Source organism: Amblyomma americanum, chromosome 8, assembly GCF_052857255.1.
Source record: "Amblyomma americanum isolate KBUSLIRL-KWMA chromosome 8, ASM5285725v1, whole genome shotgun sequence".
NCBI classification, from domain to species: domain Eukaryota; kingdom Metazoa; phylum Arthropoda; class Arachnida; order Ixodida; family Ixodidae; genus Amblyomma; species Amblyomma americanum.
The window spans coordinates 65,204,129-65,217,771 of NC_135504.1; the positions used below are offsets into that span (position 1 = coordinate 65,204,129).

Sequence of the window (13,643 nt, forward strand, 5' to 3'; positions counted from 1 at the left end):
GGTAGCTACATTACGGTAGCATTCCGAGCCTTCAGCTTGGCGGCGCGATGGCGGTGGCGACGCCACCACCCTGTGGCGGCACTACCACCCTGTGGCTGCGCCGCAACGCTGTCACGTGGTTGGCCATGTGATGCGGAGCAGCTGCCGGCGGCGCGGCGCTGTGGCTGATCACGTGGTTCGTCACGTGGTTGGTCACGTGACCGAGTACCACTCGGCCAGCTGTAGCTATCGCGTCACTCCAGGTTTAACGAGAGCTAAACCACCGCCAATTTTTTTCTCATCTCACGTGCTTGCCCCCACAGATTCACAACGAGGAGTGCCGCTAATGACTTCGAGTACGACGGCATAAAGTACAAGGCCGGAACGAACTTCCTCTCTCCGACCATCCAGATCCACATGGATCCTCGAATCTGGCCTGATCCAGAGAAGTTTGACCCCGACAGGTGAATACGTTTAGAAAATATCCATGCATAAATTTGCACAACTGAGCTGAGCTCAAATAGAATGAAGGGTCTTCAATCACGGAGAACTAAGTTCACGGTCACGTGCCATGAATAGGACAAGCCCAAAGACTTTCCTTTTCTTCATTCTCTTCTTTCACTCTTTTTATCCCCTTCCCCTGCACTGCGCCTGCTTATAATCTCTGTAACTTTCTCCTATTCTTTCTCTCCATTCCTCTTGAACGCGTGGTACAAGCAGACTGTAAATAGAGACGACCGTCAAGCTTTCGCTGAAAGATTGAGCGGGTGCATGTCTACTTGATTAATACACATACACACGTTTTGTGATGTTATAAGCACAGCTCGGGCTTCTGTTTTTTGCTGTGCATTTCGTAATGTACTGTAAACACGGCTAAAAGAGAGGGAGAGATGATACAGGAAACACAGACACATGCATACTGGGTGTCCCAGCTAGAAGTAGACATGATTTCAGTAAAGTAGTGTACCAAGCGATTCAAACCAATTAAGTATTGGTGAGAGGCACATGCCGTAGTCAGCAATTTTTTTTCCGCTCTGGAAACTTGAGTGGTAAAAATAATTAGCTAACTTTTTAAGTATCTGTGTCAGGAATAAAGAGTTCGTGCGCATGTTGTGGATCGGCAGCAAGTCACCATTTGTATGGCTCTTTTACCGGGCTTAAAAGAAAGCCTTCGAAATAAAAACGTACTACGTGACAGTGGTGCTATTTAAGCGTCACAAATTCGGCTTGCCAAGTCGGTGTCCCCACCGCATTTTTTTTTTGCTTGTACTGGGTGAAAGATGTATGCCAGCAGCTGTCACGCGGTAGCTTTTGCAATTCGCGAACTTTCTGTTAAGGCCGGCAAATTAAACTGCGTAATACCTCAGCGCAAAAAATTTCAGCCAACTCCGTTCCAGGTGTATATACAACTTTAGCATAAAAGCTTTATTCCTGAAGCCAGTATTGCTAACTTCGTTAAGTAACAATTACTAATTAATTTCTTTCCCAGAATGAAATAACTACTCCTGACTAGGCCACGAGAATATCAGCAGCACTCAGCTGGTTTCCTTCTGATAGGACACTCCCTCCTTTCTAAATCATTGTTTAGTTTTGGCTAGGACACCCGGTGTTTGGAAAAAAGCATGCAAAGCACTACTAAAAGGCTGTGCTTTGTGCACCCTAGCTTATTAGGGCGGTCATGTGTTTTCCAAAACAGAGCTACTCCTGCCGAAAAGCGCTAAAGCTGCCACTAGCACCTCCAAGCTTGACGGGGCGTCAAAACCTCCTGTTCCTAGAAATGTAAACGAGTAGTCGACAAGAGAGCTTGATATAGGAAAAAACCAGGAGGTATGGGACAGCGGCTGGACTGGGGCAGTCGAATTTTTTCTTCCACTAGTAGCCTAAGCAAGTCGACAGACAAATGAATGGCAGCGAGATATTGGCAGCCCTTCTTGAGGTGTGCGAAACTTTTTGTATAAAAATGTGTCGTATCAGCGCTCACAAGTAAGCGTATTCGGGAGGTGCTGGGTTCGATCCCCAGTGCCGCCGGGTACCCACCGGTTTTCTAATGGGTACATGATTTCTCCCGGCCTAGTGCTCAGCGCTGTTCTGGGGTGAGATGCCTGGGAAAAAATTCTTGCACCAAACAGTTGCGTTGACGGATCAGAGATAAGTTCCGCCGTCAAGCAACCCTAAATCCCCCTCGTGCTGTAGAAGCCCATTCGTGGTCCCTCGTGGTAGAGGGACAACAAACCACGTGGTTGAGGTACTTTCTCTGATGCTCAACTCAAAACCTTCCAAGAAAGTGAGCATAGGAAGCTCTTGACATCTGCACCCTCTCTCTCTCTAGCACTCTCTGAACTCTACAAAATGAAACAGAATCTTTCAGAGGGCTGTAGACCACTAAACCTGTACACGCAGCTGCAGATGTGTTGCTGGGAAGAGTCCTTATTTTGTCTAAGAGACATTTGGAAGGAGTGGCAGGATAAGGGGAAAGGAGGAATAGGACGTCACGAGGTCTCCCATGACAGTAAACATCAGATGGAGTCTTTATGGCCACAGTTCAAAGTGCATAAGATTTTGTAACTGCGAGTTTCGTGAAAAAGAAATTTGACAGTAGAAACACCCACTGTCAGACGCATAAAGATGTCTGTAAAATCTCGAGGTCCAGAAAGACTCGATTCGTGCTTCCTATTTTGAATACTCTTTGTTGCCTGCAATGGGGGTTAACTAATTATTTCCGCCTATATTTAGCGGCGTCTTATTCTTTCGTTTGGGCGTTCAACTCCTTCCACCTGAGCGGGCAGTGCAAGGAAAAAGTTCTTCGTGAGATTTTTTTTTTGAGCTTGTCATTACGTTAGGTCACTGCACTTTTCATAGGTTATGGAGGTTTGATATCTTCGCTTTCATAAGGCTGCAACTTTTCGTGCGCCCCAAACAGAGTACATTGAAAATTTAACGTATTTCACTCCTCCCAGTTCCCCTGCGCCGCTTTGACGTCATTTTGCGATAACTGGTGAATCGGCAAAGCAATCGTTAAAGCCACAAAATACTTATTTTAGGAAGTAGGCGTTCAAAGTCTCTTAAACAGAACTTTCCTTCCTGATGATTCTAGATTCTTGCCAGAGAACGTAGCGGCTAGGCCGACTATTGCCTACCAGCCTTTCGGTGATGGTCCAAGGAACTGCATCGGCAAACGCCTGGCGCTCCTCGAAATCATCTACACGGGTGCAAGAATGGTCGAGAAATTCAAGCTCACTCTGGGAGAGTCTCAGAAGGTGGGCATATACTTCTTGCGCTTCGTTTGCTTCTTATGATTTATAAAGTGTTATAAAATAACCTCAAGCTAGGTGGGGATATAAAAAAGTTTTATGACAAAAAGGTGAATGTTACAACTACTGTAATAAGCGTTCATTGGCATGCAGCCAAGCGCAGCCATACGGCTACAAAGGAAAGCTACACAGCTATCTCGGAAACATCGCTGTTAAAGAAAAATTCGTCCTGGTCCGGGGTTCGAACCCGAGACAACCTCTACACCGGAGCAGTCGCTCTACCAACTGAGCTAACCGGGACGGCAAGCTCATGGTAGGGCGAGAGCGAATTGATCAATAACTCGAACTAGGAACAGTGTTGGTCAAATGTTTCGCCAACACTGTTCCCACTTCCAGTTACTGATCAATTCGCTGTCGCCCTGCCATAAGCTTGCCGTCCCGGTTAGCTCAGTTGGTAGAGCGACTGCTCCGGTGTAGAGGTTGTCTCGGGTTCGAACCCCGGACAAGGACGAATTTTTCTTTAACTTCGAAGTTTCTGAGAAAGCTGTGTAGCTTTCCTTTGGAGCCGTATGGCTGCGCTTGGGTGGATGCCAATGAATTCTTATTACAAATCTACTCGACCTTGGGGTTTCCCCTAATTATATGACCACAGCTACTGTACAAGACGCTTAGGTCAGGTTACGCAAACAGGCTTTCAGGTAGCCGACAGCAAGTGTACGCACCTATCAAGTGCAGCATTCTCGGGCAAAAATTTTGAGATTTGGAAAATTGTAAGGAACTGTCATGGAAATATTGAAGGTAATAGTCCAGTCATCTAATATCTAGCAAAATATTTCTTTTACAGCGTTTCCGTCGATTGCATCGAACAGTAAAAACTGCCACAGTAAACCAATGGGCAACGCTTTTCACAATAGCAAAAACGTTAATAGAAAAAAAAATTCATGACTGCCGGCCGGTGATCCACGGATATTTATAGATTGTTATAGTGACATCTAACATTGTTTGAAAAAATTGCGTTCATAAACGGTTTCGCGCTCAAACATGTTTTTGTCCAGAATTGTTGGGCATGTCTACAGTTTCAATACTGAAACACACAGGCTAAAAAAAAAACCACATGACGCGCTTTCTTCTGCGGTCAGTGGCGATTGAAGTGTCAACAGACGCCTTTGCAGCTTTATTCTCATCACAGCAGCACTGCTGTAATCTTGCGGAATGTCAGAGAAGGAATGTGTTTTAATTTTACCCAATAGTTTTTTTTCACTTTACTAGCACACTAAAGATAAAAGTAAAAAAAGAAAACACAACGTGCTTGCAACAGCCGCCAAGTTGTGAGAAAATTTTATAGTCCTTGTTCGACAGTAAACATAATGTAGTTGAAGAACGAAATCACTGAAAGCATACTAGTTTCGGCCTTAGCTGTTCTCATACCTTCGTTTCCAACTGCTTCTTTTATTTATGATGCCACTGCATGTAACTGATCCACATGCATGTAACATGAGCAATCACCACCGGAAATTAAAAAGCCGAGATGCAGCCCTAAAAATTCAGCGAAATACTCAAACATTTCAGATTCTGCCCTGTGTTTCACAATCGTCAGCCAGGTGTTAGTATTGTGTTTGCTTATTTTAAAGGCCTTTCCTCAAAGTTAGAAACCTATATCTAAATTCCCCAACGGCATTGTACAGAAATGCATATTTCGGAGGCCGTCCAAAAAAAACATAGCATGTATTTTTTAATTTGTAACCACTCCTTTAATGCCTTCGGCCTTGAGGGTTAAATAAATAAAATAAAAGTAATGATGACCTCTTGCGCGGTCCCTTGCAGAAAAAAGCAATGTCTATTAGGAGAGCAACTCGTACAATCATTTGATGAAAAAAAAGTGGCAGGACGATAATTGAAGCTGATGCGAGAAAGCCGTGATAGCATTTCAATTTATCTTCTATGATTTCTTTGATCACTTTACTCTTATGAATGATTTTACTCTATGAATGATTTTCCCGCTCACGACAGAATTTTTCAGGAGGGTGATTATGGGCAGAGGAGGGTGGCTGTACTGGACGATGGTGGCGGTTGGTTTCGGTAAGACATGGATAGCGGGTGGTGCTTTTAGTGGGGGGAGGATGCCTTGCAGAGTGCGGAGATAGGAGGATTGGTTGTGGGTGGCGCCCTAGAAGGTAAAGTTGGCTAGGTTGGTAGTGGATAGCGGTTTTTGTTTGTGTAAACGGTTGAGGGTGGGTTTTGGAGGTTAATGGTGAGTGTCGAGGGGTGTGCGGGCACCCGCCTGGCTCTGGGGTGGCGATTCGTGGGACGAGCTTCTGAAGCGTGGAGGCTTCACTGACCGAGGCTTCACGCAGATAACGCCGCTATTTTGTAGCGATAGCATTTCGAGCCTTCAGCGTGGCAGCGCTGCCACACTGTCACGTGGTTGGTCACGTCGTGCGGAGCAGCTGCCGGTGGCGTTGCGCCGTGGCTGATCACGTGGTTCGTCACCTGGTTGGTCAAGTGACCAAGTTCCACCCGGCCAGCTGTAGCTGTCGCGTCACTCCAGGTTTAAGGAAAGCTAAACCACCGCCAATTGTTTTTCCAAACTACCGCGCTTACTGCTATCGCACAAAAAAAAATCATGAAATTAAATACGCGTAAACTGTACTTGACAAGAAATGGCTGGGGTTTAGCGTCATTTGAACCCAGTTATACGAGAGAAAAGACCTATTAAGAATGCTCTCCACTGTCTCAAATGAAATGTCAATATCAAGGTTAAAGGTCAAGGTCAGGTATCCAATGGTCATAGTCATGTGATAACGTGGTCATACTACCATAGCTTGAGCTATACCCCCGCGCAGTTAAGTTCCGTTTGAATTTGTGAGGTGTTGAAGGTCATTGTCGATGTGGTACGCAATGTTTCAAATCAAAGGTCAAGGTCAGTGGTCAAGGGCAGGTGCCTAATGGTCATAGTCAAACGATCACGTGGTCATACTACCATAGACTGGGTCGTACAACCACGCAGTTAAGTTCTGTTTGACCTTGTGAGGCATTAAAGGTTACTGTCTCATCCACATCGAAATCGGAGGAGGAGGAGGATTAGAGCTCTCGCTCTAAAACTATAAAGCAATGCGTACAGTAGCATTACAGATATTAGCAATGAAGGCAAGATTACTGCTCTGTTGCATGATACACGCACTATGGGAGTGAGTCTTCGATGATGAAGCAACATTTTCTCGTTCACGTTTTTCTCCTTTTTCAGGACCGCATGATCATGAGCTACTATGCCATGGTCTCGTCACCAGGCGACGGTCCGTACATCATGTTCCACCGGCTCTGACCAGTCCACATACTGATCGCGAGAAAATGGGACCACTTGTACAAGCGACCTGAGTTGGAGCCAGTTGAAAGTACTTATCGTTAGGACGGACGTCACTTATCACTCATCAGCTGATTGGCAGCTTTCCTTTCAAATTTCAGGAATTATGCGCGAAAAAGTTAAAAGTGGAGCCTTAGTAGAAACATCTTTCTAAAGGTGCGAAGAACTCCATAGCATTGCTACAGCGAAAAGACAACTGGCACATGAAAGGAAGAACAAAGCGCTCAGTGTTGCCCTGAATTTACTCAGCCCGTGGACTTTAGCGGTTTTGCCGCAATATTACATTGCGCATAACTAGCCATACTGTCGGCCTTTAGGTATAGAGAACAACACGCTACTCGTGGCTCTGAAAAAATCTGGGTCCCTCCAGGCTCTGAGGTCTGACTTACTGATTGACAATTTACTGCATCGTATTGTTCGCCTTTACACCGATGAAGAGAACGATTAAGATAGTGGGGAGTTTCAAAATCAAAAGGTTTCGATTTGAAGTCTCCAACTGAGCTTCCGCACACGGACTTTAGAGCGCGTGTAACTGCCCAATGAAAAAAGACAAACTTGAAGTCGACTTAGGTCCACTCAGTAATTATGCCTTCTTCTTCTCAGCTGCTTCGACTAAAGTAGTTCATACATTTTTTCGCCCTTACCGTAGTGTTGGACATACGGTGTGCGAAATAGCAGCTTATATTCCATGATTCCATTTAATACGGCTGTATTTGTAAAAACGTAAAATTAGCCAATGTGAGTGTCCGCTCACGTAGACCTCCCAGTATCTGCGACTCCAGTAGGCTTGGTCAGTAACCCTATAAAATGTTAATTCTACGCAGGCAATATAAAAGCTAAGCTTGCCACATATTTTGGCCTGGTTAACGAGATAACTTGAAGCTAATCTAAACATTGTTACACCATTGCCGTTACGAAAACGTAACCCGGCGTGTATAGGCCGGTGCTGAAAATTTACAGCGAAATGAATACAGTCGAGGCCGGATATATCGAACCTAGATATATTTAATTAGTCTTATATGGGGCAGTCAGAACATCTCCTTGAAGATCTCATGCAAAAGTATGGCACAATTCTTCGCTTATATCTAACTCGCGTTCCGCGGAGCTATCGATATGTAGAAATGTGTGCCACGCTCCTGAACTGCTGCTTCTTGTAACGGCACTCTCAGAACCATTTTTACACGCTGAGACGAATCGATTGCGCAATCTTTGGCTGCTGCTTTGAAATCTTGAGCAGTCTGAGATCACTGCGAACAATATGCCAAATGTAAACGACAGGCAGCGAACACCGCACGACACACACAAGGCGCACTAACAAGTGGCCGGTTATTTCGTGCTGCGCATAATGCTTGCAAGCAATAAACATACATAAAATATGTGCCGACTTGCACGCCAGACAAAAAGCTCGCCATACAGCGCACTTACGCACTGAACCTACAGCACCGTGTTTGTCTCACCCAGTTTCCCTTTTTCTCTCCGTCTTTCGCGCTGTAGAATTATAGAATCGAAACAACTTGCCGAAATTTGTACTCAAAGTACGCTAGCTCCGTCACCAATAGAGACATTTTGGGATCGATGATACATAATTCACCACGTTTCTTTGTTCCAAGGCCTGTAATATTTATCTCGTTAACTGATTTTCAGCCCATTCCAGAACGGAAGTCTTTAGTCTGGTGCACATTTATGTGTCCCACAGTGGGTACTTACGTTGCCCCCAAAGTTGAATTTCATTTTTATAACAATGCTCATACCACCTGTCATTTAAACATTTGCCTGTTTTTTTCCAACGTGTATTGTGCCACATGTCAGCGGAGCTGAATAAATTGCTTTCTTTACGGAGCTAACATGCTTCTGGCCGAGTTTCTCAACACAAATCTGTTTTCTTTTTTTACGTCATGCGCTCAACTTTGCAAACATCATTCCAAGACAGTTCGGAGTGGACAATAAAACTGCGACGCCAGCTTGTGCTCCCACCTTTTTTTCAAATCGTGGGATATGGAATGAATGTAGGGAACCCCAGAAATTCTGGTCCCAGACGTGCCTGCTTGAACAGGATCAACGCTTTTGGGCGCCTTGAGCTTTCTGACCAATATCCTTACCATGGTAACACATCTCTCGCAGGAGAAATGCCCAGAAAGCTCAAGGAACACGAACTTAGAATAAATTAAAACCTTCTGCTCGTGTCAAACTAAATTGTACCCATAATGACGCCGGCGAAGTATTTCCCAAAATGGAAGCTGACGAGAAGCGAAAATGTGCCATGGTAAAACGGTCTTCATCATCATCACAAACTTGACTATGCCCACCGCAGTGCAAAGGCCTCTCCCATGTCTCTCCAATTAACCCTGTCGTTCGCCCGCTGCGCCCACCCTATGCCTGCAAACTTCTTAATCTGATCCGCCCACCTAACCTTCTGCTGCCCCCAGCTACACTTGCCTTCTCTTGGAATCCACTCCAAAAATATGCCAAACTTGCAAAAATATGCGCCCGCTGAGTGTTATACTGGACGTATGCATACACAGTAGATGTACTTACGTAGATATTTGCAACGAAAGCAAGGTTGCCCTGGAAAATGACAATGTAATTTTTTAAGTTGGAATCAAAACATTTCAGAGACATAAATGCTATGTATTACAAGAGCCTAATCGAAAACTTTCGGATCCTTCTCACAATCAACGTGGGCGCATGCACACACACACACACACACACACACACACACACACACACACACACACACACACACACACACACACACACACACACACACACACACACACACACACACACACACACACACACACACACACACACACACACACACACACACACACACTGTGGGGACCTGCCCTGCAGCCTTCTGGGTTTGCTTTCCCGCAAGGCACCGTGCAGCGGCAGTCTCACCTCGAGGCTGGGCGCATTCCCTTGTCAGTTACATTAACTGGCAAGAGAGGGCGCCAGCATCGCTGCGCGGGAGACTGCCAAAGCCCGCGCGCGGGAGAGGGGGCATGGGGCGCTTCGGCTGGGATCGTCGGCGCGGGCGGACGTGTCGCTCGCGGCTCCGCTCTTCGCCGGCGGGGCGAGGAAGAGACGGGGAGACAGGCTCCCGTACTCGTCCCGTCCGGCCTTCGGAGCATCCCTTGCCCTAGCGCGGGCGAACATTCGCTCGGAACCTTGCTGGTGAGTCGGACGACCTCGATTCATTAGCGCACCTTGTTGCTAGCTGGCGTTATTGTATCTGTAGCAATAAATGCCTGTTTGTGTCAGCCAATGTGTCGTCCCTTTGTTCCCCCAGAGCAAGGCCCGCCGTGGTCGGCGAGCGCTCGGTAGCGTACGCGATCACGGGGTGGGGTCCTGGCGGCTTTGAACCGTGTCAGCCGCGATAGAGTGGGGAGAACATACTTATCTCCCCATTCAACCCCACATCTGGCGCCCAACGTGGGGCCTGCTCTTGGAACAATGGACGACTGTCGGTTCGGTTCGAGGAACGTTCTTTGTCCGGACTTGACAAGTGCTAGGCCTAGAGTGAATTTTGATCGCTAGGACCTGCGGCATGCTTTCTTGAGTGCGAGGTGTATTGCGCTGCAGCATGTTTGAACTTTTCGACACGCTCAGCACATTTTTAATTAAGATTTCCCTGGAGTTTCTTCATGAGAATCACTTGGTCCGCATCGAGGGAGCGCGAGGCCTAGCGCCCGCGGAGTCGCCAAGCCCGAAGCGAGTGAGTACGGAAGCCACGTGGGTGGTCAGAGTTTCTATATATATTCTCTCTTCTGTCTCTTTTTCGACTCCGGGAGCCGGTGGCCTGGGGCCACGGGTGCCGCTACGAGCTCGCTGGTATTGCCGCTCGGCACCGGGCGCTCCGACACCGTCCGATACGGTGGGCGCCGACCGCTCAGAAGCTGCTTTGTGCAGTGAGCGGGGTAGGGCCACCCCACAAAGCTGACGTCTCCTCGCGGCTGCGCGCACATAACCCGCTTCGGGTCTTTGTTGTGGTCACGGTCGTTGTCGGATTGGTAGTTAGGCCTGAGGCTTTTCGCAGCTGCCTGCACCACGTTAAAAGAGACACGACCACCGGACCGTGTCGTTGAGAGGGGCGCACTTTGCTGCCCGCCCGTTTTTTTTGTAACCTCGCACGAACTGAGCAGTCTCGTTCAACTCAAGAAAGGGCTTTCTTCACTCGAACTTTGTGTTTGCACAGCCGCCGGTACGTTTTGCTAGCGAGTTAGGCATTGTGCCACGAGGCCCTTGCGGATGCCGTTTCCCCTCCCGTGACCTACGTTAAAGGCACGCCGAGAGCGTTCCGGCAATTTTGCAGATCCGGTGGAGCCACCCAGGCTTGCTGACCGGTGCACATCGTCTCGCTGCCACCTGCTGCGACGGAGCGGCCTGTATCCTGTTCGCCGCATCCATCCGGGGCAGCTGTGGCGAGACCAGTCAGCAGTCACCTCCGGCTGCTGCTGCCCTGGCGACTACTGCAGGATCCTGGCCTGCAGTTTTCCCACCGGCCTTCGATTCGCGGGCCTGCGGACACGGTAGTCCGAGGGCCATACGAGTCGTCCCAGCGGCGACCTTCACGTCACCTTCGGAATACGACGGAAGTCTGCGTGGACGCTGTCGGCGTGACCTCCGCTGCAAGACGTGCCTCAAGGACATGAAGACCAGGAGACTCCTCCATAGCATGTACTTTTAGGCGCGTGGGTCTATTTAAGGTTGGGGGGATGTGGGGACCTGCCCTGCAGCCTTCTGGGTTTGCTTTCCCCCGAGGCACCGTGCAGTGGCAGTCTCACCTCGAGACTGAGCGCATTCCCTTGTCAGTTACATTAACTGACAAGAGAGGGCGCCAGCATCGCTGCGCGGGAGACTGCCAAAGCCCGCGCGCGGGAGAGGGGGCATGGGGCGCTTTGGCTGGGATCGTCGGCGCGGGCGGACGTGTCGCTCGCGGCTCCGCTCTTCGCCGACGGGGCGAGGAAGCGACGGGGAGACAGGCTCCCGTATTCATACCGTCCGGCCTTCGGAGCATCCCTTGCCCTAGCGCGGGCGAACATTCGCTCGGAACCTTGCTGGTGAGTCGGACGACCTCGATTCATTAGCGTACCTTGTTGCTGGCTGGCGTTATTGTTTCTGTAGCAATAAATGCCTGTTTGTGTCAGCCAATGTGTCGTCCCTTTGTTCCCCCAGAGCAAGGCCCGCCGTGGTCGGCGAGCGCTCGGTAGCGTACGCGATCACGGGGTGGGGTCCGGGCGGCTTTGAACCGTGTCAGCCGCGATTGAGTGGGGAGAACATACTTATCTCCCCATTCAACCTAACAACACACACACACTTGCGACAGTAATTTCATTCGTTGCAGCATTTAGTGCACAGCACACGTAGCACACTCAGGTAAATCCAGGGAACTCATGCAGTGCCCAAGATTTCGAAGGAGGTGTGAGTCCACGCAAGGTCGGCGACATTAACAACTTTGTCCGTTGCGGCAACACCTTCGCATTCTTCGTTGCCCACTGCAACGTCCGCACCATGATCTCTCTCTTGATCGCGGTTCGAGCGGCGAACTTTACGTTTGGTATCGCATGGCTCCTCTTGCTGCCGTCTTTTTCTTTGGACCCTTGGAGTCGGAGTTGTCTTGCTCAAATAGACGGGCAGCTTCGGGAGAAGGGTTGGAACTGCATTAGGGGCGAGCTTTGCAGTCCCCCTCGGGTATCTGACTTCCTTTCCATCTATAACGTGGACACAATCCCTCAAAATGAGGTGCGGTTCAAAGTGGAGTTCGCAAACTGCACAATCGGGGCCAAGCGGCCTGTCAAGCCTGCGCAGATTTCGCTGCCAAACAAGCCTTTGGGTTTCATCTTCGGGAGCCTTGAAAAGAGATAACTTCCGCTCTTGGGCTGTTCTTGCGTGCCCAGCTGTGCAGCCCGGCGCGTAACAGTGGTTTAAACGCCGCTTGGGCGGCTTCATCAAGACACTGAATAAGGCACGAAAGAGGCGAGGTGCCGCGACGAAAGCAATGCGTAGCGATGCTCAGTAGCAGACGAGGAGCGCGCTCGCTTCAAGTGCGGGCGACGACAGCGCCGCCGCTACTTTCTCCCGAAGGAGGCACGCGATGAACGGTGAGCCAGGCCTCCGCTCGAGCCACTGTAAGTACATGTTCTAGTTCACTGTAGCGCCGCTCCTCCTCTCTGGTGTGTGTCGGCGGCAGGGGCACTAAGGTGAAGCGCACGGTATACGAGTGTGCTGCGCGGTCTTTTGTGCAACGAAGGAGTTGAAAAGCCTTTTGCGTCGATAGATGTCGCCACGAATAGAGTCCCAGGGTCCTCCGGCTACCACAGTGTTGTCGGCTGTAGTAATTATCGATAGTGTGAAAAATGACCAGTGCGAAGAGCATCGACAGCCCCGGCATGTGCGCGGGCGCCGGCTGCTTCATTTGCACCGCTTCGCAGGTGAGGGGCGTTATTGCGTTTCAAGCATCAACCAAACGATTTTCATCCCGTCGGTCGCGTCTCATGCGTGCTCTAGACACTTTGTTGATGAGAGCGAATGTTCCACCACGTAATTGCACGGAAGGAACAATTGGCAGCAGAAGTTTGCGGGAAGAGGGTGAGCGGAAAAAAATATTTTGCTGCAGTCACACAAGCCGATCGCCAAGAATTTATGAACGTATGAGGACATGCATGTTCCACCCCTGTTAATAAAACAAGGCGACTTGGCCGCAAGACAGCGATAGAACATTTCTTTTCCGAGAACAACCGCCCCGTTCATTTCTGCTGCCGATAGTACGTGTGTAGCGGCGCTGATGAAGAAGATCTGCCTCACGCATCAGAGAACGCTCTCATCAACCAGCCCGGCCAGCCAGCCACGTCAACAACCCGCTCCACCGGCTCACCAGCCGCGGCTATCGGGACGTCCAATAAATGTGGTTCACCCTCCACAAAGCGACGTTGTTAAAGACGTCCTGCGATGCTGCAATGACGCACAGCCGATGAGTCAAATTCAATTCCGATTGGAGGACGTGCAATCTTCAGATCTTTTCGAACTTTATGTACGGACCGTGCCGTGCC

At 49.0% G+C, this 13,643-nt stretch overlaps 1 protein-coding gene across 1 annotated transcript in view; it reads left to right on the forward strand.

The window, feature by feature from the left end:
- LOC144101801 (cytochrome P450 3A5-like) overlaps positions 1-11,740 on the forward strand; it is a 30,083-nt gene extending 18,343 nt beyond the window's left edge. Inside the window, exons 12-14 of the mRNA XM_077635017.1 lie at positions 303-443; positions 3,074-3,236; positions 6,475-11,740. Of these exons, the coding sequence (XP_077491143.1) occupies positions 303-443; positions 3,074-3,236; positions 6,475-6,552 (382 nt within the window). The 3' untranslated portion in view covers positions 6,553-11,740. The remainder of the gene's footprint in view (positions 1-302; positions 444-3,073; positions 3,237-6,474) is intronic.
- The last annotated feature ends 1,903 nt before the right edge of the window (positions 11,741-13,643 follow it).